At 36.7% G+C, this 24089-nt stretch overlaps 1 protein-coding gene across 3 annotated transcripts in view; it reads left to right on the top strand.

Annotated features, from left to right (window-relative positions):
* Window positions 1-24089, top strand: part of SEMA3A (semaphorin 3A) — a 276486-nt gene that overhangs the window by 197074 nt on the left and 55323 nt on the right. For all 3 annotated transcript variants that reach the window (XM_085568255.1, XM_031506947.3, XM_085568254.1), the window contains 2 exons: window positions 12567-12660; window positions 19498-19617. In XM_085568255.1, the coding sequence (XP_085424381.1) occupies window positions 12567-12660; window positions 19498-19617 (214 nt within the window). The remainder of the gene's footprint in view (window positions 1-12566; window positions 12661-19497; window positions 19618-24089) is intronic.

Genomic DNA, 24089 nt, shown 5'->3' with positions numbered 1-24089 from the left:
ATATGGTATCGAGTGAGGCACTTGAAGTTGAGTCTAAAAATGTTTAAAAAGACAGCTGTTAGCTTGCATGATTAAAAAGGGGAAAGGAAGGATATTATGATACATCAAGAAGTAAGGAAGTTATGAAACCAGAGGTGGACTTGTTGGATGTTTGTTTGCATTTCTTATCCAGTGGTTTCTAATGTTTTTATTAAATTTATCTTCAAATTCAACCTCCACCTCTATCTTCCGTTCTGTTTCTCCCAGTGACATCAGTGCTGGCTATTAACACAAAAACTGGGTGGGTCCTTGAACTCTGAAACCAAATCAAAGAACAGTTTAGGGAAGGAGATAATTGCATATCAGCTCTTCTTCCCTACAATATGTTTCAATAGATTAGATTATTTTAATAAGCATTGGAAGAGATGGTAACATTTAGAATAATATTGTCACATCAATCTCCACTGGGTGTATATGAATCATAGAAGTCAGTGAAAAAAAAACCCAAATTTGTGTCTATGAAATATTGTTGTATGCATTTTCTGATTGTTATTCTAAGCTAAATGACTTATTTATTTTAAATATTTCTTTATATGATAGTTTGGTTAATTAAGTTCCTTTAGAGCAGGAAATCTGTGTGAGGGATTTTTTGCTTCCGCTGCTAGTTTTTGTAAAACTCCAGTGAATAGAAAACAAGTGGCAATTTGCATATGGCAATTTGTCCATGCATGGGGAACCCAACAGAGATATTCCTTGGGAATCACAGGAAGACTAAAGGCTAACTGTGCACAAAAGCTGATGTATGCTCCCCATCACAAGTGATCCTTCCTTGGCACAGTTGTGCATAGCTTTGCATGTGCTGAGTAAGCTCAGTTGCCATGTGCCTGACTGGGATTTCAGGCAGGACTATATACTTTTGTTTATGGCACTGGGCAAGGCTCAGGAACTAGAACATTAGCTTTTTGCTTTGGCATAGATTTCCTGGCTAAATTACCTAATTTCTCTCTGCCTCATTTCATAAGAACAGTCCAATCTGTTCAGACCAAAGGCTCATTTAGCCCAGGACCTTGGTTCTCACCAGGTCCCATAATGAATGTCAGCAGAGGAGAATGAACGAGCAGGAGCAGTGCTTAGTGATATCGTCTCCCAGGCTCCAGCACTGCTTGTTCAGGGATTTCCTGAACCGGGGTGGAATCTCTGTCTTTAATGCTTTTCAATGACTTGGTTTTGATAAATTAGTACTGGCATTTCTTGAGCTCATATATCTTTTAAGTCTCCATAGGATCCCAAGCCCTACAAATTGCAACATGGGAGGAACATCCCTTTATTTTATTTTAAACCTTCTGGCTGCCAGTTTCTCATTTTGGGAAAAAAAACCTGAGAGTACTGTTCTTTTCTTCTTATTTCCTTCAATGGGTATGTTTTCTGAGTTAGAGGACTGTAACTTCATGCAGTACTGAAAATGCAGGAGTGCCATGCATTTAAAGAGGCATAAACACACTGTTGGTTTTGTTTATTTCATTCCTAAAAATTCTGTGCATGAAACTTGCTTTTTCTGACTGTTACTGGGCATTAACATCATTCATTAAAAAAAAAACAATCACAACTTTAAGACATTGAATTTGATCTATTAAATATGAACTGCACTATTGTTTGTGGAATTGTTTTCTGTGAAAAGATACAGAAGGAAACCATGAACACAGCTTTGCATAAAGTGCACAAGTTGTTCTGGTCTATTTTAGCTGAATAGAAACACTGAAACATGAGAGAAGAGTAGCCTGGGCTGAATGGCTTTTGGGGGAGATGCTTGGTATGAGAATAAAATGCCAATCTTGCGATTTAACTTCTTTGCTACTGCTAACACCTCCTCAAACAGAAAGACAGCTGGGCTATTATATTTTGAATTCCATTTGTGTTAATTTTAATGCCCTCAAACAAAAGGAGGGGAAAGATGGACCTCATTCCCACATGTTTTCTGTGCATCTCTAAATGTGCAGTGTGGCCCCAGTGGACCTTTCTGGCCCTGTGAGACTTGGCTTACAAGGGATCTCCAGCACCTTCCAGGCTTTTGGTCACTTTTCCTACAAGGCCATGTCTCTGAGTTCTTCCCCTTCAAGGGAATTACATTTCAGGAACCAATTATGGTTAATAATGTTTCAAAAACTGTCTCCTATTTCTCAGGGGCCTGTAATCAGTGTTCAAATCTGAGGTAAACAAAGTTTTGTCTCTAAAGAGAAGATAAGCTTAGCAGAATTCAGAAGGTGCCTCAAACAGCACAAACACCTTCTCCTGTTGAAATGTTTATGTCCAAGGTGATAGAAAACTGAGCAGCATTATCTTTCAGATGGCCTGAGAAGATTTTATTAAATAAATACAAGGCATGTTTTTCTTACCTACCAGTTAGGTTCAAAATTTCCAGATTCGGGGCTAAGTTAAAGCAAGGAAACCATCTAGCTGTAAAAGTAAGACAAGAAGCAACCCAATCATTTAGAAGTTATACCTATGTTGTGGATATGCAAAAAACATATAGATCATTCTGATATTTGTTCTTCTTGATAATCTCCAAAGCTGACTTTGTTCTTTAGCTCTGTTAGCTTTCACTAGGGTTGCACAAGCATTGCTGAGGAGAGAACCCAAATCATTGTGCTTTTGCTCATGAATAACAAATTAAAAGGGTGATTTGGCACAGTAGGTGAGATGATCAATATTTCGGGTCTTATTATTTTTGTTTGGATATATGTGTTTGTGTGTAATTATACATTTCAAGGATGAACAGCTAAATGCAGTTAAATGTTTACCATTTATCTGAATAAATGCAAATGAAACTTGCATTGTAGAACAAGTAATTGGTATGGATTAAGAGCACATATGATTTTTCTTCTCAGTGTTTATTGCCATTACTTTAAAGATGACAAAAAGCAGAAGGGTGGTGGTACAGATGCAGGTTTAGAAATCATATATTCATCAGTTCAAACCTTTTAAATTGGTGGTGATGGAGAACAACTGTTTTAATTCATACTCATTTGGAAGGATTTGCCATGACCTCGAGTTAACATGTAAACATGACAAGGGATATGAGAAAGATTCCTCTGGTGTTCACTGAACTTGAAAGGAATCTTTCTGTGACTTCAGTGGGCTCCATGCTGAAGCCCTGAGAGCAGGGCCAGAGAAGATACCCATGGAAGCCTCAGGATCTCAGCACATCTGGAATGGCACCAGTCTGTGGTGTTTAGTGCTTTAAGTGTACTTAACCCTGTGCAGAGCACAGGTCCTTCATAACTCAGTTCATGACCACAACCACTCCTCACAATGTCTGTGATCTGGTGGGAGAGGGTGAAAAATGAAATAATCAGAATTCCAGTTTTCTTTGTCAATAAAAACAAACAAAAAACAACAACAACAACAACAAAAAAACCCAAAATAAAAACCCACCAAAAAATCCCGGTAGATGTGTTTGTCAGTTTGTTTTAACCAACAAAGTCAATATTATGTTGTACTAACAATACTAAACTATACTGTACTACACTACACCCTACTATATAATGAGCCAGGATTTGGAGCCAACCAAAGTGTTGTTAAATGAAAGGCTGCATTTCTTTTTCAAAAATATAAATATCAGTAATTGGTTGGATGCCGATTAGCCCTGCTGACATGATTCTGTCCTATTTAAGAATGTACATATATACATATATGAGCTCAGTGTATCAAATATTCTTGCCAGTGTCACTGACTCTCACCTTCTGGGGGCTCCTGGGTGCTAGAAAAGCAGGAAAAATAGTGAATAAATAAGTGAATTTTAAAATACTTTTTTCAGTCACCCTGAATCAAAACCACTTAAATCCATATGTTACTGTGTCAGCGAAGTTTGTGTTGCACTGAGAAAAGAATATCAAATATTCTTAACTTTTTAAATAAACCCCCGCAACCAGTATGAGGAATGCATTGCTCTTAGACACAGTGCCATGAGGAATAATTGCAGCTTGTCACAGAGAGAGGTTATAATTATGTCTACTGTTAGTTATGTCTCCATGTGCACAATAAAGTTACCTTTTCAAATGCATTGTTCTCTAATGCAATACCAGTTATTAAAATTTGACGATATTATTACTTGATAATGAAGAAAAATGAAATGAGGCTGCAGAAAGTCTGGGTGCTGTAACACTGAAAGCATGTGGAGGGAACAAAGAGGAAAGAGAAGTGCTTATTGCAGAGATTTCACATCTAAGCTTTGCCTCAGGAAAAGCAAAATTGCCCAAAGGGTCTGAATTTCAGGTTCTGTATTTCAGACTTGTTTATGTCTTTTTAAAACTCTGAATATGTGTCAAACACTGGTCTAGATCTGACACTTCATAGGCACCTCTGCAAGAAATGCTGCAAATCGATTGCAATGTCTTAGAGACAAAAACAAAGTTTAATAGTTGTTGCAGTAGTTGCTTTGATGTACTTCTCTACCCCTTTGTTACTTGCACAAATTCTCTGAAAGTATGTTCATAAAGTCTTATTTTAGGGAGAAAAAATTAATTGTATTTTTCTAGGTTTGCTCCTTATTCTGTCACTCATTTACAGTCAGATTTTTGAAACCTTTAATTTAGATCATGTGTTCATATTAGAGACTTTTCCCTGGGAATTAAAAGGCAGATAGGATAAAAAGCAGTGCAGACATATGCTTCATATCTAACAGCTCCAAGTATCAGAATTTTAAATTGCCCAGGAAAGTATTTGCTGAAAATCAGAGCCCTTGAGCAAGTTTTAAATTGGGTGCCCAACTTATGAGTGTGCAAAATCACTTGGGAAATTATAAAATCTCAGCCATATGCTTATATGTGAACGTCGCTTGACTAAGTCCTTTCTGTATGTTGCTTCCCTAATTTGCAGTTGTTTTTGTGTTGTAAATAAGATATCCTTGACTCAGACTTGAAAGTTCCCCAGGAAAACTGGAGATTCCTTCTCTTGTTAAACAGCACCCTAATTACAGAAGCAATTTTGCAAACAATCCCCTGAGGTGAAACATTTCTGTTCTCATCAGGAAGGCTCTTGAATAAAAGAACACCTTTGCTAACTTCATTTATTTACAACAGGACACAAGTCTGAGGCTGGGTTAGATTTATTGCCATTACATCACTGATGCTCAGTAATTCATAAAACATTGGGTCTAGGAGTCAGCACTGCTGTTATTTCCTCTGATGCCTGACCTCACCACAGTCTAATAACATACAGGAAATCCAGAAGACAAAGGGGGAAAGAAGTGGTCTTGAATGCTAAAAATAACCATAGAAAACTTGTACAATCATGTAATAGAGTATGGCCCAATAATTTATTTAACATAATAGTAGAATCTGCTAAAGCAATTAGAATCTGGTCCAAATGTTTTTAATGGAAAATATGTTAGGGGCAAGAATAAGAACACTTAAAGAATGGATACTTTTAGGTTATGTAGTTCGGTTACATGTACTGGTTTTAGGTTTGTATATCTTGTTTCTTACATATGCAGACCACTTAACAACTTGACTAGAACAGACAGTCATTGTATGGTGGTTATATTTCCAGAGGTCATCCTATATGAGCCAGACAGTCATCTTAGGTGATGTATTACACTTGACAACCCAGAAATTTGCAATACAACGACATTTAATTCTCAGTGTCCTCTGAGAATTTTTCAATATCCTTGATGGTATCTAGTGTCTGGTATGCCATTGGGATGACATTTTTGGTGTCTTTACTAATCAGTCAAGGTTAACATGTCATTCACATTAAGTGTGTTTAGTTTGTTTTGAGTTGTTTTCTTTTTTCTAATCACTCTATACTTGCAGGAATTTCTAAAGCAATAAATAGTATAATGGCACTATAATGAAACTCATCTCTGCTCATTTACTTGCTGTAGAATTAGAACACATTATCCAAAATAGGCAGAAATTTAAAATTGGTGGAAATAGATAAATTACGCCATCAGGGAAAAACAAAACCAAACCCAAAAAGCTGTTGCATGAAAGTCAGGTAAGTCTGGTGAATTTCGTTTGTGAAATATTGCAAAAACAAGTTCACAAACATACATATTTTTTGAACAGCTGCTCGGTTTGACTGTGCCTGCCCTCCATTTTATTTACATATGTTGCACAGTGATTTGGAAGAGGCTATTATTCTCATAAATACCAATATTAGTATGCAGACTGGTATGTTCAGGTGTGAACAAGTCTTCACCATTTGACATTGACACTTGGTTTCTCTCCCAGTCGGAAGCAGAAGCACTTACTGATCATGAGCTAGGAATAATGAATAGATTGAACCAGCTGTTCCTCAAGAGCCCAGTTGGCTGATTTCCCTTTCATTAAATTCATTGGATTATAATTAGATAGATAGATAGATAGATAGATAGATAGATAGATAGATAGATAGATAACATTTCCCTTTTTGCAAAGGTGTAAGGTAAATTAATAAATATTGATAGATTTAATTTCAGAAGAAAGCAAAGTAATGTGGCGTGTTTGATAATTGACTGAAAGACAGTTACTGAGAGTGTGAGTTGTCTAAATTCAGTCTAGGGAATCAGAATTTCAAAATTTGTGCTTTTCAGAACTGTCTAATGTATTTTAAGGCATCTTCTGAAGATCAGAAGCTAGGAAAACTTTCCAGTAGAAGTTATGCATAGGGATAAAAGAATAAATAGAAATCTGTTTTTCGTTCATTAATCTACAGAAATGAAGCATGGAGCTGGTTATCATCACAGCAGCTCTTTTGTTTTGATTTTAAAAGTAAGATTTTCAGGCACCAAAATGCCAGTGAATATCCACAGGTATAGAGGAAAGAATATCTCTTGAGTCTGAAGAAGAGGACACAGATTAATGCAGGGACTGTTTGAAAGGTCTTGTAGTGATCAGGAAACTGAGCAAACTGCCTGTGGGAGGCACAGAGAGGTGGGCAGATCTTCATAGCTCAAGGTCAGTTTTGCAGGTAAATACTCCTCAATGAAGCTCCTCCTCTGTGCCCTTTAGCACAGTACAGCACAGACATCCCAGAAAGTTTCAGTTCCAGATCCTTCAGAAGCTGGAGTCCTTTCTTTGGGAACACCGTTTCACTAAAGATCTGTCACTTAGAGTGATTTCCCATAGGATTTTAAAACTGATTTTCATAATTCAATTCCGCTAAGCCTCAAGTTGGAAAAACAAAATGTAATAAAGGTGTTCCAGAGCCCAGTGTCCTCCAGATGTTGCAGGTAAAACCCTGTAGCACATGGAGCCTGAAGATGAAAAGTCAGAAACCCACTGTGTGCACTTATTTTTTTTTATTTTTTCCTTTTTTCTTTTTTTTTCTTCTAATAATTAATAAATTAAAGCAGTTGCATTATTGTTTCAATCACTTTTCACCTATTTCCCTCATGGTTACCACTTGCCTCAACATCTACATTTGTTTTAATATTTGTATTTTTTGCATAATTTCTCACATTATATTTATTTGCACTTGAACTTTTTAAAAAATAAACCATTCCATGGGGATAAATTTAATAAAAGTTTCTCATTAAAAGTTCTGTAACAGCATGATTCCCAAACCTGAAACCAAAGTCCTAATATTTAACAGTTTTCATGACTCAATAGATTAAGTGTGAAATAGGAAATATAATAACAATAACATAGCCATATCCTGCACAGTTGTTTCACTTAAAATTATTCTTGAAAAGTAACATAATTCATAAATGAATCAATTCTCACAGAGTGAAAGTTGCTCAAAAGACTCTCTGAAATAGCCTTGATGTAGTTATTTAATGTGTGCACAGAAAGTTGTATGGACAAGAGGAGAATCAAAAATTAACTAGTATTAATATATTGGAAGGCAGGAGAAAAAAAAGAAAAAAGGGGGAAAAAAACCGAAGGAAATTTCTGCTTTGTAAAAGTCTCTAATCAGCTGTCTTTGTAGTATTCATTTCAGAAAGATTCTTAGCTCAGGCCTAACTTCATGTGAAGGTTCCTCTGTGGTCAATGACGAGATCTTGCCCTTGGGAGTTCTGAGCTGCTCTGACTCCTCATTCAGAGGGACCTGGAGCCTTCTGCTGTGACCAGGGCAGCAAATTCAGCCACCTCAACTAACTCCTCTACACAGAGGAGAGAAATACAAACCTTAACAAGTCTGAAAGTTTTCCCTTGAGCAGGAAGTGGAGCTTTGCCTTTTGAACTTTCCAGTACTGAACAATGCAGAGAACAAAACATTTCCATGCCAGCAACATCTTACTCAGTTAAGAGACATTGCCACTGGCTTTAAAGTCCTCCAATGCACAATGGATGCATTGTTATACTCCAGGCATTCTGAAAATATTTTGGAGCTATTTTTTTTTTCTGGGGTGTTGGGTCGGGGTGTTACTTTTGGTGTTTAGCACCTTTTTTTTCTTGATCAGTTTGTTTTATGAAATACTTGTTTGTGTAAATAATAAGGGGAATGTCAACATCAAAAAATCTCACAGCTATGGCCAACTCTACCTTTTTTATTAAACAAAGATTGTGACGGGTCCTAAGGCTCTTGCATATTTATGGACCATTCTTTGTTCATCAACTTCTTGTGAAAATCATTTAGTCCCTGAAAGATACCCTGGAAATGTGTTCCCTTCTATTTGTGGTTTGAGGGTTACAAGAGTAAGGATATGAGTTCATTCCATTGCACTAGAATGGCTGGGGAGCTTCACTGCTGTCATTCCATGCCTAATAATTTAAACAAGTAGTAACTCCACAGTAGTTGTACACAGTCCATCAACAAAGTCTATTCAGACTATTTGCATGCACTGTGTTTATTCATTATTGACCAGCAGTGGTTTTGCTGCATTAAGCTCTGCAGTTCTGGGATTTCTGTGAGAATTACCAGAAAAATTACAGGACAAAAATCCCCCTGAAATTCAGTAGTTAGTGCTGTCCAGTCTTAGGATAGTAGGTAGGTTAATGCTTCCTCACTGGCCACAAGTTCTCCTGCAATGCAGTAGTACTAAACTGGGAAATAAAATATATATTTACCAATAACAGCTAATTTAAGTTGTCATATCCTTTATCTTTGTTATGTTGATACAGTACTGAATGGGCTAGGTGTAGGCAGACATAAAAAATATTGTTAAAGAGATTATAATACTGGGTATAAATATATATATATGTATATGTCTAAATAGCTATAGAGTTGTATGTTTATGTATACACAGCATTATGTTTTATTGGCTCGCTGGCTGACTGGACTTATTCAATAACAAGATGTGAACTGTCTAGTCAGATCGCAATGTCTTGTCACCACTCAGTGTCATGATATGCCACATTGTTTCAGTATTTCATCTGTTTGGAAGCAAGTCACTGGAGCCTGGAAGTGGCAGATCATCGGGAATCACAACAATTCTTTCCTTCGTTTCTAGGACTGAACTGTAACTCTTTTTGGCTAAAAAATCTTGCCATCTATGACACTGTCTGCTACAGGAAAACATATGTTTTAAGGAGCTAGAAGCATTATCTCCTACCATGCAAGGCATTTACTAGGTGAAACAATTCATGTCATACCATGATCCAGCAGTCAGTTGTTTTTATGGGTTTGTGGAATTTCAAGACCTAAACAATCTCATTTTCAGTGGTTTTACTACGGATTATAAAGAAGCATCAATGAGATATAAACTTAGTGTTTAATAACCCATAAAACATGCCACAGCAAGGTTTTTAGCTACAAGGATCTGTAAAGAAGGTTTGAAGTACATTGTAATATCCTTTTGGAATGTCAGTGCAACTAATGAAGGGGTTTAGACAATAAATTGGGCTAATTACTGAGTTACAAAGGCCTTTCTTTGAATTTTGTTTTTCTTTTTGCATTTCTTGAAAATTTTCTCCCACCTGGCAATCTTGCTTTGTCATGAATTCCTGTCCTTGATTCTGTAATAACCCTCATAAAACTTTGCAACATTGAGCATTTGTATAATGCAGAGGGGGTTTTGCTGTCTATGGCTCAGGCATTTGCTGACTCACTGCAGTACCATTCTTTGTATTCAATTAACTGCAAAACCCAAGCAGCAGCAAAATTATTAGCTGATCTGAATTTTTCTGAAAACAGTGTGCATTCTTTCCATCTGACAGCTCTTGTCTGTAATGTACAAAAGAGGGCCACACTCATATAAAGACCCCCTAAATCTCTGAGCAGAGCCTTGTTCTCCAGGCAGACGGATGAAATCTGTCACAGACAAGTCACTAGTGTGCTCAAATACCTATCTCAAATCTTATTGCTTCTTAGGCTTTTAAAATGGCAGGTGGTATGTAGAAAAGATTTTATTTCTCTGTTGCCTTTATGTTCTGTTGGTTTGTAGATAGAGGTGGATTGATTTCAGCACCCAAAAAGCTGTTTGGGCAAGTTGCCCTGTTCGTGACATGTTTGACTTCCTACAGAATGTTTATCAGACCTCTTGAGGCTCCAGACTAACCATGATGCATTTATTTGTCACTTAACAATGATGTATTTATTGTCATTATTACTCACTCATAAATTTGGAAACTTACAGTACTTGTCTCTTCATTGCTTTTTAACTGAAATGTGGAAACACTGTGGGATTTCCCTTACAGGCCTCTTATTTCAATTGTTTTATTCCACAAACACAAAGAGAAGGGTAGATCATCTCTGATTTAGGTTGACCTGGGTCTTCACTTGTTCTTGCTTTCTACACACCAATATCAGTAGAGTTACAGTGACATAAACCAGAAAACAGTCCAAAATCAGATCCTTCCTACACCAAATCACTTTCCACATCTGTTTCCTATTTGTTTTATAATGACATATGGGATTATTTTGGGAATATATTCTGCTTTAACTGTCATGCCACTGACTCTGTAGCCTTATCAGATCTTAATTGGTATGCAGGTTGAGCAATTATCATCTACTAAGGAGAAATGCCAAGACAATGTAGATTGATAATAACATTTTTCAATAATATCTTGTAGCATTAGTGCCATCTTCTATTATTGTAGTTGAGGTTTAGTATTCTCATCAATTTACTACTTTTATTTATTGTGCAAGATCTAGATATGGACCCTACAGTAGAATTCCAGAAATGCTTTTCTGTTTGGTTTTTTATTAATCTCTGGTTAGAAGGAGCAAAGACAGAAAACTGGAGAGAACCAAGGAATGTGTCTGGATTATTAAGAACCAGAAAGGAAGACAACAGAAGAGAGAGAAATGTTAATACTTTGTCAGATATTACAGATATAGGATGACTGTATAAACATAGTCAGGCAGGCTACATGTTTAAGAACATGCCTTAGGAGATTGTGCTTGAATTCTGGGATCAAACTTCACGAAGCTGTGTCCAACCTTTTCCTTTTACAATGCAGTAAGCCATAGATGGCTATCCTCCTAACAGTTCATTCTCCCTTCATGATTTCTTCAGAGAATGGAAGGAAATGTGAAATCCATCTCATGTGCTTTGAACATATGTAATAAGTACACACAGATTCGTGCTTGTGTGATGTAATTGAACAAGCCTGTAATAAAATCTGTAGTCTGTGGCTTACAGAATCATGAACACAGTAGGTTTAAAATAACACTATTTGGGAGTAAATTTGGTCACTAGCCTGGCCCGTGCCTGGGTTCAGTATGGATGAGATATACAGGGAAGGAAGGGAGTCAAGGAGGATGCTGCTTCCAAGGTGGAGGTCAATCTCTTCTCTTTGGGGCTCCTGTACTTAATTAGGTGTCAGTGCAAATCGACCACAATGCAGGTATGAAATGGAAATCCCAGGTTTTTCGGAGGTCTTCGCAAGCCTTCTGTGAATGTTGAGGACTTCTCTTCTTCTGGTTTTATCCTCAGTGCAAAATGTAAGATAAACATACTATTCAAATTGATTGGCAACTTGGTCCCCCAGTTAAAATTAATTAAATGTACTGAAAAGCCCATTGCTTTGGATTTATTTACCTTCATTTGACTTGGTGTTGACTGAGGCTCTTTTTAATCTTAGTTTATATTCCCCTATGACTTGCCCTCAGCCTGTATATTTTAAAAGTTTCATCTCAAGGTATTGAGTAGTAGTAGTAGTAGTAATAATAATAATAATAATAATAATAATAACTGCTTTCCTGATGCAATTGAAATAAAATTTGATTATATACTCAGGCTAGGAAAAGTGGAATTTAGCATCATGTTATATATTAATCTACAGTGGTGGCACATTTCAGAAAATAATAGTCAGTAGAAAATAGATTTTATCTTTTTTTCAGATAAAAGTTTCAAATTCCTGCTTCTTCAGTTACTGTTACTCAGATGTATTCTCAGTGAAAGCAAAAAGAATTCAATAAACCCATGAAAATTAATATGAAAATAAATTATATATAGAGTGGAACAGAAGAGACACAAGCTGTTTATGGGTATTTTTGCCTTTGACTAGCATTCAGCACAAACTGACTAGGAAATGGGCACTTTTACCAGATCCTCACCCAGTGCAATTTGACTTCTCTGAAGCCACAAACCCCACTAGGACTCACATACACTGAACTCTTCTTGAACACAGTTCAAATTATTTCTTAGTTTTAATCAAATAGTGTTGCATTTACCTTTTTAAATTTTTTAAAATTTTTAATTTTTTTTTTTTGTTTCACAGGACAACATTTTTAGAATGGAAGAATCACATTTTGAAAATGGGCGGGGGAAAAGCCCTTATGATCCCAAGCTGCTGACAGCTTCACTTTTAGTAGGTAGGTGCCACATAACAAGTTCAACAAGATGTGCATTCACTGTAAATAATTTGTCCATTTTCTGCTTTTTTTTTCCCTCCTTGCAGCACCTACAACAGGCATTTGTTTTATGCAGTTTATTTCCAGGTTAAAGTAATTCTGGTTTACTTTTAATACAGTTGACCCAAGTGTTCTGAGGTATAAACCAAGATTCAGGTGTCACAAGAGCTGCTTTATACCCCTGGGGGACCCTGATTCTGCTAAGTGGTTTTCCTTCTCACATCTTGGTGGAAGCATTTTAGTCACCCAGTTTACAGACTGGCCGTGCTGCTGGTCACACAAGCACAGCTGAGAGCTAAGTGAGAGCAGGAATAAATAATTCCTGACATCAGTTTTTCTGCTGAGGAATGTCTGTCACCCAACTTTACCTTGCATGGAAGCTGGAGCTCAATTAACAGCCACTGGTCTAGGCCCTAAGGTGATGTTTCAGCTGAAGAGATATGTCTGACAGTAAATAAAGTTAAATTCCTGGCCAGATCAAAAAGAAATAAATTAAGTATTTCTGAATTAGTAATACTTCATTTCATGGAATATGTAAATACGGAGCAACTGGTCTGTGTCAATCTAATTGAACTAATGCAATTGATTTAATTTATGTAATTGATTTAAGTTATCTAATTAAATTAAATATGTTCATTGTTATTACTTCACCTTCACAAAAAAGGCAAAAAGATGTTTTGTGAGACTAAGTTAGAAGGAAACAGATTCTTCTTTCCCTACACCTCTGCTTAGTTGTAGCAACCCTATCTTTAACATCTTTACATGTAACTTTCTGGCAATTTATTACAACTTCAAATCCAACAATAGTTTGAGAAAATTGGAGATTTTCATATCTCAGAAGTCTTCAGGAAATGACACATAATGAGATACATTGGTTTATTCAGGCCTTTGTCCATATTGCTAGCCTAGGGCCTTGCTTACTGTCTGCCCTTATTCTATTTACTTTGCATTTAAAAATTAAGCTATTCAAAATAGACAGCAACAAAAATTTAGTCCTAAGTGTGCCTCATTTCCTGATCTTAAAAGCCCATAATGATCCCAGGTGATGAGCTAACCTGGGGACACACACTTTTTAACAGGAAAAACAGGAATGACATCCACAGCTTGCTCCAACTTGTACCCTGTACAAACAAAGAAAAAAAAGAGTGTGTAAAAGGCCAGTGTATAAATTGGTGCCTGGAGCAACTTGAATTTGTGACAGAGCTAGTCTCAAGAGAATAGCTTTGCTATTTACTTTAATATACAATAAAGAAGAGAATGATGACAAGCCAGTATTACATGGTATAACTGGTATGCAATTGCACTAAGTCAACAGCATCTAGATTTTCACATTCCTTTTTTTTTTTCTCACTCAGTCCGTCACAAATATGATTATTTTACTTCCCTTGACTTAGATTTCATGTCTTTAAAACATCTTTGCTTTCTTGAGCCCACTTCCTGTCACTATAATTTTCACTCCATGTATATTTTCTTCTAATAAGGAATAGACTGAGCATGATTATTTGTTTTCAATCAGGCCTCAGTTAGAGCCACTGGATGTAAAAACACAATAGAAAATGGTGCAAATTGAGCACTCAAAGCCAATGAAAAATTTCTGCTTCAGTCACACAAAACTCAGGGTGAAGCTAAAATTAGCATTCTTGCATCCTGAACACGAGCAGCCTTCTTTCTCTGCTTTAAACTCCTTTTAGTTGCCTCATAGCCACATTACATTACTTGCAAAACACACTGCAAAAATTACTGATTACTGATTATGATGTTACATTTTTTGCATTTTGCTGCGACCCTTTTCTGTAGAGTGTTTCTTGCAGAGGGTGTATGCCAAATTCACTGCTGGTTCTTTGCCTAAAAATAACTTATCTTTGCCAGAAAACCCCTTGCTTTTTATGGCAAAATGATGACCCAAGCCAAAATATTTCCTCCCCACCCCAGACAGTTGAGAAACAGGGGATGAAGTGGAGTGAAGCATGGGTGGGCATGAAGGCCAGAGGAGCATCTTAACCACAAAGGTGTCACAACAGGAGCATGGATACGCTGCTGCTTCTCTTCTCCTGGGCTCAGCTGTAACTCAGCTACTCCTGGCCCTTCATGGGGCAGAATATTTGTCCTTGTAAGTCAACATGGTTTATCTAAGATTTAAAAGTGCAGTTATGCAAAAAAAATTCCCAGCATTCATTAAAATACAATGTTATAATTGGTAATTCACACTATCCGGAAAGTAAAAAAAAAAAGGCTGAGAAGACTGATTTAGATGGTTACTTACAGGAGGGAAATGTCTCTCTTCTTCATCAGAAGCATTAAACAGATATTTGCAAAGTGTGGAAGGAGAATATGTTTTTGACACCATAATTAGAAAGTAAAATGTGGAATTTAGTTAAGTGAAATGTAGGAATTTGGGCAAAATATGAATATTAATTTGCAAAAAAAGTAACTTCAGGTCTTTAATAGCCATTAGTACCCAGGAGGCCTGTTCTGTATTTCATCTGAAACAAACTTACCAGTGTAAAGAGCATCTTCAGTTTTCCCTCTCCCCTAAAAAAAATCAATAGTATTTGAAAAAAAAAACCCACTAAAGCAAAGCAAAAATAAACAGTTCATCATTATTAAATTGTTCCAATATTTTTCCAGTATACATTCCTTGTTCCATCCACCTGCAAACATTTTTCATTGTTTTTTTAACAGTTGTTCATTAAAGTTGGTTATTGCTACCCTACTCTAAAGTAAATGCCAGCTGGGAACATGATACAAGTAGTTCCTAGTAATGTAAGACACTGTGCAGCCATTCCCATCTTTGCTGCTAACTAAGCAGTCTCCATTTGAGTGGGATAATGCATGAAATGTGGAGACTAAGAAATCCCTGGGCACCACTCACAAGTATGCCAGGGCAGGAGGAAAATGAGAAGCAGCATGGTTTCCAAGGAATATAATCACAGAAGAAAATATCACTAAATGTGTTAGACTAAAGGAATTGCATTGGGACAGTTGAAAAAAAAAATGAAACCTTCAGAGAAGGAGGCAGCATTGTCCCAACAACAGTTTGTTTAAGAAAATGACCATTTGGGATTTTCAGAAACTTTGGTTTTCCAGAATCCTCAAAGCTTTTTATGCTCCTGTGTCTCACTGTTTTTGTTTTTTTTTTTTTTTTTCTTTTACAATTCACAATTCCTTTTTGATTTTAACAGTTTTTAATTTTTCATTTTTAAAAATCAGTTTAGGTGCCTTGATGCTCCAAAATATGTATTAATATGATCAGAAAGACAATGACTTTTCACTAGTTAAAACTTTAGTTAAAAGTCTATTAAAAAAAAAAAAAAACAAAAAAACAAAAAACTAGTTACAATTCTATTTCTTAGAAATTAGCTAGTAAGTACATATGAGGTTCAAGATTTTAAAATTACTGTACTTTCTAGGAAGTTTTAGTTATTGACTTCAAAAGAAGTGCATACCTCTATGTCTGAAAATCTCAACTTTAGTGAATAAACCTTTTAAACAAAGATAGATTTTATTTGTGAACCCTTTTATCGTTGAGAGCAATTGTGACATTCAGGGTTTGGTTTTGCCTGTATTCCTTATTCATTCAACTTCCTTACTATTTTGAAAGCAAAGTTTACAGTTTTTTTACCCTTCACAAATTATTTTCTTTCAGAATGCAATCTTACTTAAAAGCTGAACAGAAAGAATTTATCAAATACATCCATTTTGCATAATTTTCAACATCTTTGTATCTCATGACCTTGAGGAGTTATTCAGAGTTCTGTGCCATTTATGTAAATGGTTCTTCCCCTCCAAAAATCAGCATTACTATGGACTTTAATTGTTGCCTCTTTATTTAGTAAAGTCAACGTATGTATCTCTGATTACATTTGTGTGTCAGCATGCTACTCCTTCACAATAGGTGTTTTTTGTCCAAAACATATTTTTTATCTATGCAAACAACTGAAGGATATCCTTTAGTTCTGGACAGTGGTTCCTTTGTATTACCGGGCTGGAAATGCAAAGTGATTAGTTTTTTTCTTTTTTTCTTTTTTTTCCTCCTTTATTCTTTCCCTTTGATAAATGTTTGTCAATTTTCAAACAATTAATTTTTACCTTATTATTAAAGTTTATAAAACTTCTTTTAAAACTGCTGACAGTAGAAGTAACACAGTGAAGACTATCTGTGACATTAAAAAATCATTTTCCAGACTAGCAGTGAATAAATTTCAGTCCAAAAGAAGGTATGCACAGGGAAATAAAGATGAATGTACTTCTATCTAGACAGGAGGCAAAATCCTCATATAGCTTTTGCATAGTACTAACGCAAAGGATGTACACATCTGGGACATGACTTGAGGCTCACCCTGAATTTTGCAAAAATTATCTAAAGCCTTACAAAAATAAATGGTGTTCCTTGGTATTTCTGTCTGGAAGAAGTCAAAATCTCCTTTTTGCATGACTACAGCAGATCAGTTCAAACTGCAGGCACTGGTTTAGTATCCTGAAACTCAGAGGGGCTGTAGTAGCGATGATAAAAAAGTCAGACAGTTTTCTACAGACTCTTCCTCATTTGAAACATGCTGAAGCCAGTTATTGGCAAAACTCTTATCCTGTCACTACTGAAGAAAAAGTATCAGCCACAAGAGCCTTGTGGTGTCCTCTTGGGTTGAGCTGAGGGCAGCCTGGAAAATATGTTCATATCCAGTGGTGTTTATATATCAAGTTATAAACAGAGATGCAAAAAATACCTACAGTTCTAAATATTTCAAATATACAATTTTCATTTGTTTTCAAATTGTATTTGGTTAAATTTAGGAATATAGTATTAAATATAGAGGTTTTTTTTTTCTTGACTGATTGACCTTTAGATCTGTTGATAGCTAAGAAGAAAAATAGGCCTTGTTGGTTTTTCCTTTCTGCTTTGATTTCTATTGATTTATCAGAACTCACTGGGGATTGAAAGACAAGAAAATGAAGATAGGGTTAAAGAAAGGTTAAGCATAGCATCAAAGCCCTTTTCACAGGCAAAAAGGTTTTATGATCTTTAGAATTTCAGCCGCATACTCTGTACATAATAATAACTACAATTAAGTGATTGTCTCCCCTTCAAAAAAAGTTGAAAATGACATAAAAGTATGGTAAATCGTTAATTAATGATATGCTGTTCTGTTTCCCTTCTGATTACACCTCCTGCTGGGCATGACTGGTCTATTTGCTTCTAATCTCTGCTGTGAATTCATTCAATTCCACGCCTTTCCGCTATCATGTTTTCACCCTTCCTGACTTTCACAACCACCAGATGGTTACAGAGCCACTCTGGGTTCAGTCAGTGATTTCATGGTGTCAGTGTTCGGGGGAAAAGATGCCAGTGATATCCAATAGGCATGCTTGGATCTGGTTGTCCTGCCCTGGAAATACCAAAAATTGCCATGAAAATGATAAACATGTTCCTAAAAGAGTGTTTTAAAATGAGGATATGGTAGAGTTCATCATGACCATGAAAAATGTATTACCTTAGCTAAAGAAAGAGTTACTTTATCCTCAAACTTGACTTTTTCACAAGGGACCTGTGTAATATGGGTAGTTTGAAAGGAGTAGCTGGAAGGAATAATGCTTTTTAATTCCATTTTAACAATATCGGATAGGTTATCTCATTTCACATACAGATGTAGAATACAGTCCTAAAAATGCATTTTTAGCATTTTTGATTCTGTGATTTCATGGACAAGCTGTAAATTAATGTCAGAAAGATATGTGTTATACTTTTCTGGTTCTTTTCTGTGGGTCTCATTGCAATGTCATTATTATTATTGCACTCTCTTCCAGCTGGCAGGTATTTAACTTGACCTGCTCCTTAGAATTTAGACAGTCTCTCTCTCTCTCTCTCTCTCTCTCTTTCCCCACTCTCTCTGTCTCTGTGGCACTTTTGGCTGGCTGAGGGGGGACACACTGGGATGAGGTTCATCTCCAGTTAGGCTGTGTATGTGCCATTTATGGGCTGAAGTATCATAGGTCAATTTTTAGTTCAGTTTTTCACTGTGAAATGCGTGGGGGTCAAGGTAGCAGGGAACAATCTCGTTTATTCTCTCCCATAGCTGTTGCCCTTTGCCAGTACCGCAGTTAAAGGTGGCCAAAGGAGAGAGGCATGTTCTGTCTTTCCTGTAAAATATAATGTTTTCTGAGGATTTGCTGAGAAAAATAAAAAAGTAAAAAAGCAAGCCGTAACAAAACGGCAACAAGAAGAAGAAAAAACTCACCACCAACAACAAATCCCAAACCAAAAATGCAAAACAAATCAAAAAAGCCCTTCAAACCAACCAAAGTAAAAATTTCTATAGGAAATAGAATAATTCCTACAGGAAAAATTAAAGGGACCTAAGGACTTTCTGAACCAAAAGTGACTGAGCTGGACTCTTCAGTTCCCAGAGTCACATAAACCCAGTAGGATGGAAGGTCTCCAAACCAAACTCCTGTTCTAAAGAGGGCAATTTCACAGTCAGGTAGGTTTTCTGAGGCTGCATACTCCTGCCTGCCAGAGTAGGTGCAGTGGCTGCCAGTGTTACAGCCTAAGAATTCAAACACATTTTGCAAAGCTCACCAGCAGTCTGCAGATACAGCTCATTTGCAAGAGGTTACAATTAAGCTCTGCAGTGAGAAATTTGGTTTAATCTCTATTTTCAATGACAATACATTGCATATGGCTTGTTATTTTGTAATTTACTCATTATCCCTATTAGTGAAATATGAACATATGACAGCTTTCTCTGACTTGCCATGACTGGAAAATTGAGGAATATTGCTTGCAATTATGTCCTCCCACAGATGGAGAACTGTACTCTGGCACAGCAGCAGACTTCATGGGCAGGGACTTTGCCATTTTCCGAACTCTGGGGCATCACCATCCCATCAGAACAGAGCAGCACGACTCCCGGTGGCTAAATGGTATGTAAAATGTACATTTCTCTGGTTACACTCATCCAGCCATTAAAGACTAGCACACAGCTCCATTCCAGCAACATCTGTGACATATACACTCCTCTTTTATTTGGGGCAGAATTCTGTCTTAAACCAGTTAAACTAATCAAAAGTGATTTATAAAGAAGCATTTTTGGTTTAATTACACTGAGATTTGTGGGGTGTGATTAAATTTAAAACACACACAGACATGCAAGTTGGATATGAGCAGCATAGTCATGCAAGTTGGATAGAAACTCAAGGCTTGGGGCATCAGCCACACATGAACACAAAGTAGTTCCAGAGCTTTGGGCAGGATTGTGCCTTGTACAAGGTTTCATTTTTTCTGGGTTGAAGGGGACACTGGCCGCATCCAGCAGACAGTCAACCAGCAGAACCTCATGAGCAAGCCAAAGTTGTCAGGAGTTTGGAAAAAGAGAAGGGGGTCCAGGGGATTCCAAGTGATTTGGTTTCAAAATATCCAATAGTTTAGCAAAGCACAATAGCTGCATTATTGTATGGATATTAGTAATCAAGCCTGTGGTTGTTTATTTGCATGTCTGAGGAGGGAAAGATAGTTTCAGAGAAAATTTGATTTTGGCTTCATGTACCAATATATTTTCGAATGCATCTGAGTACTCTATCCAAGTTCTACCGAAGTCAAATTGCCAATAGCTCAAATGGAATTACACTTGGCTTTAGCTGTACAAGGTTACAAGCATTTTAGAAATGAGAATTCATTGTCTGAAAAATCTGACATTTGAATTAAGTAATACTTACTGTAGTTGCTGAGTTAATTTAAATTTAAATTTTTAAGAGTTAACTAGCTCTGCTTTTGCTGTACATACTGCTTGCACCTGCACTCTTGTTTTTGAATTCACAAATTATTTTATTCTTAGACTTTTTTTGCTTCTAGCCATATTATTTATGTCTCTGCTGAGGTTCAGGCTTTCTTATGTGGTTTTACAATTTAGTGCAAACTGTTCACACAAATTTTAATGTGTAATATCAGAGTATGTTTAAAAACTAAGTTTGTTATTAGCTAGTCGAGACCTTCTAATATCAAACTGGATGTCACATTAGCTGTATATACAATCCATAACAACATCAGCCCCTGACTCATAATTAAAACCACAAGATGCAATTGCGAGTTGGATTAACTCTATATATAACATCCTTTAGATACAAGTATCATATGTGTATGTATATTACAAGTTTATGAATCTATTGCATATTGTGTTAAATTTAGTTTTGCTGCAATTCATGTGGACAACTATCTGTCTGGAGAACAGATTCAGGTCTACAATATTTCAGTTCTACAATCTGTATTTATCCAGTAACAGAAAAATTGTATTCATTGGGTTATTTTATTATGACAGTAAACAAGATTTCTGGTCTTGAGGAAACAGTAAAGTACAAGGGTTATAGACATACCCATCTATCTTGATACCTGGTGGAGTAATAATGTGTTAAAGATGACCAACATCAACTTTAGTTATGATAGTCATGATGACATTTTAAACTCAGTCATGCAATCAAAATCTGCTTTTGTGCAGTAGATTTGCACAATGACAGCTGAGTCAGGAGGATTTATGCAGTGGGAAAACACAGCCATTGTCCACAGGCCCTGTACTCACTGCTGAAATTGTGTCATTCCCTTGTGGATTCGGTTATCAGTCTTTCAGCACTAAATGTGAGAACTGCTTTTCCCAAATTAGCACTAAGGTTACATCTGACGATGCAGAAACCACAGCTGCTTTGTGCTCAAGGTGGGGAGCTGATGAGCCTCAAGCTTTCTTGAATTTTACAAAATTATATTTTACAAAATGAGCATAAGAATAGAAAGCATTTTTTGTATCCCAGGGTGAAAGAGATTTCCAACTCATAAGTAAAGTTGTTGCACTATATTACTGTATGGAAAGTTTCAAACTTAATTTAAAACAAGATAAGAATCAAACTGAAACCTTTAAAAATTATTCTCATAACTGTCCATAATTTAATAGAGAGCGATCCTTAAGTACATTTTTGAAATCTTTCTCTCCACTGCAACTTAATACATTTACCTTCCTAATATGGAAAGATTGGCCTAAAATCTGCACTACAACATTCCTATTAGAGGCTCTGAGGCTTTACTGTTAATTTCCCAGTGATAAGATCCTGACATCCTTTTCACACAGCTCTCCTAATTTCAGCATCCAAAATTGATAACAGTTTGGGTTTGAAATTCTGCAGGCATGCTGGTCCTTTGGTTATTGTTTTTAATTTGTCATTTTTCTTTTAAAAATATAATTACAAAAGAAGCTTTGTGTTTGCACGTTGTTAAAGTGGATATGCTTTTAATGAAACACGCTCTCATTGAAGATTGAGATGTTCACTGCTTTCTTAAAGATCTGTAAAAACTATTTTTGAACCTTAAGTTTGCAGACCTTTATAAATTTTTTAGTAAATACATGGATTTCTATGCAGGGGTGGGTTTACTTTCCTAGTTGCTTTTTACAGTGTGCTTAGCCTCAGGTAAAAAACCAGTATTCTAAGGGACATATACTGAAAGCTGCAGAACAACAGTTCTGGTCAAACTTAGAGACAAATTCTCATCTCTGTAGAGTTTAATAGTTAGGTGGTGAGACATCTAGTTCTAAGGCCTTGCTAGTGTTTACTTCAGTCAGAGCAGCAGCTAAATTGTTTTTTTTTTTCCATGTTGAGGCTAAGGTCAGAGCTGACAGGGTGCAGAAAACACAGCTGGTTGGTACCAAAAATGGAGAGGAGAAGACAGTTGCACATGAAGAGCTTGCAAACTTTTCCCAGAAACTGTCTTGCCCTAAGCTGGCATAAAAGTAGAACAACATTGCACACAGTGATTAGGTTTTAGGGATTTAAGCAGGAACACAGAGTTCCTACAGACATCACACAGTCACATTCTGGAGATGCTCAACCTTCTTACAGACATTGTATGTTTTGGGGAAGAGAACTCTGCCCAGCTCAAGGGAAGGTGCTGACCAGCAGCTCTTAAAGACTTCTTAAGTCTCTTAGATATATTAAATACTCACAGGCTTCTAAAGCTTTCATTTTGAATAAATAATTAAACAGTCACCAAGCCAAATAAAACAAGGGAGACTGATTCTATAGCCATGTAGTTAGGGCATTCATCTAGAAGCTAGGGAACTATACATCAGTCAGTGTAGCAGTGTATATTTAATTATTGATACAGAGCTGGCCAGATGTGACAAGGAAGCATTTGCAAAAACACAGTAAAATAAGCTGGTGCTCAGGGAAATCATCTTGGACATGAAAAGCTGCAGTTCAGTGCCCCAGACTGAATCATGTGCTTTATTATAAGCCATGTTCGTGCATGCATGGAACATTACTGGGTCCTCTGGTATGTGCATGGAGTTTTCTCTGCACAAAAGAAGCTTTGGCAATCTTACACAGTCCCAGTGAGGGTCAAGAATTGTTTTGAACCCTCAGAAAAAAAATAATTCTGGTGTTGAAAAATATCTTCTATACAGCTTTACTATAAGGAACAACGGCCTTGATGTTACATATATATCTTATGAAGTCTTGCCTATCGGCAAGTACATGATTCCCTTGAAATGTGCCATTGCCTCTCATAGTACAGAGGCATAAAGTTATTTTGAAGAAGCATGGATCATGTCCTGCTTCCATGAACTGCTGCAGAAGTTGAACAAAAAGATGAGTAGAGGCCTGTGCAGGTGGGAGCAGCTTCTCGCGGTGCCAGGGAGTTCCCTGCTGCCCAGCAGGCAGCCTTTGCTGTACACCAGCCCCACGCCTTCAGCAAGGGCTGAGGGCATGGCTGGGGGCAAGAAGGCAGAACTGGCAGTGCAGTCCACCAGAGCAAATGCTGAGCAATGCAAAGGCAATGCACCCAAGGCAGTTTTCAAGCTGAAGATTAGAGGAGTGGAAAGAGAGAGATTAAAGCTGCTCTCATCTTCTCTGACTTGAGCACAGGGGATCTGGCCTTAAACTGTTAACATTTTGTAAAATGAATAACCATAAATATTTATTTTAAAAGCAAAGCAGGATTGGGCTGAGCAAAATCTGAAAGGAAATGAAATCACAAAAGCTGCATTAGGATAGTATTATGAATCTGGTTTGCACCCCAGAAATACTGGCCTCACTCACCCTCTTTACTAGACATGGGGTTAAGAGAGATTGTCAGTCTGGATTTCCAGACTTGGCTTGGAATTTCCTTGCTTTTTATGGGTTTAAACTACTCTGTGATATTATTTTAGCATACTTTCCATGGCTTAATTTTTAAAGTGGAGTAGTAACTGTGCTTAGTTCCCTGAGGTTATTGTCCTTGGTAATCTTTGATTTACAGTTACATAAACAGCTGAGAGTTATAGAAGCTGAGCGACTGTTCAATAAAAAAGAAAATGCCCTCTTAAATTTAACAGGGTCCAAGGCAGGAAACACAGACTTGATATTCTCCTGGCATTCCA

This window comes from Lonchura striata, chromosome 1A (assembly GCF_050655825.1).
Source record: "Lonchura striata isolate lonStrDom1 chromosome 1A, ASM5065582v1, whole genome shotgun sequence".
Classification (NCBI taxonomy): Eukaryota; Metazoa; Chordata; class Aves; order Passeriformes; family Estrildidae; genus Lonchura; species Lonchura striata.
The sequence above is the reverse complement of the archived record's forward strand: the minus strand, read 5'-3'. Positions and strand labels throughout refer to the sequence as shown.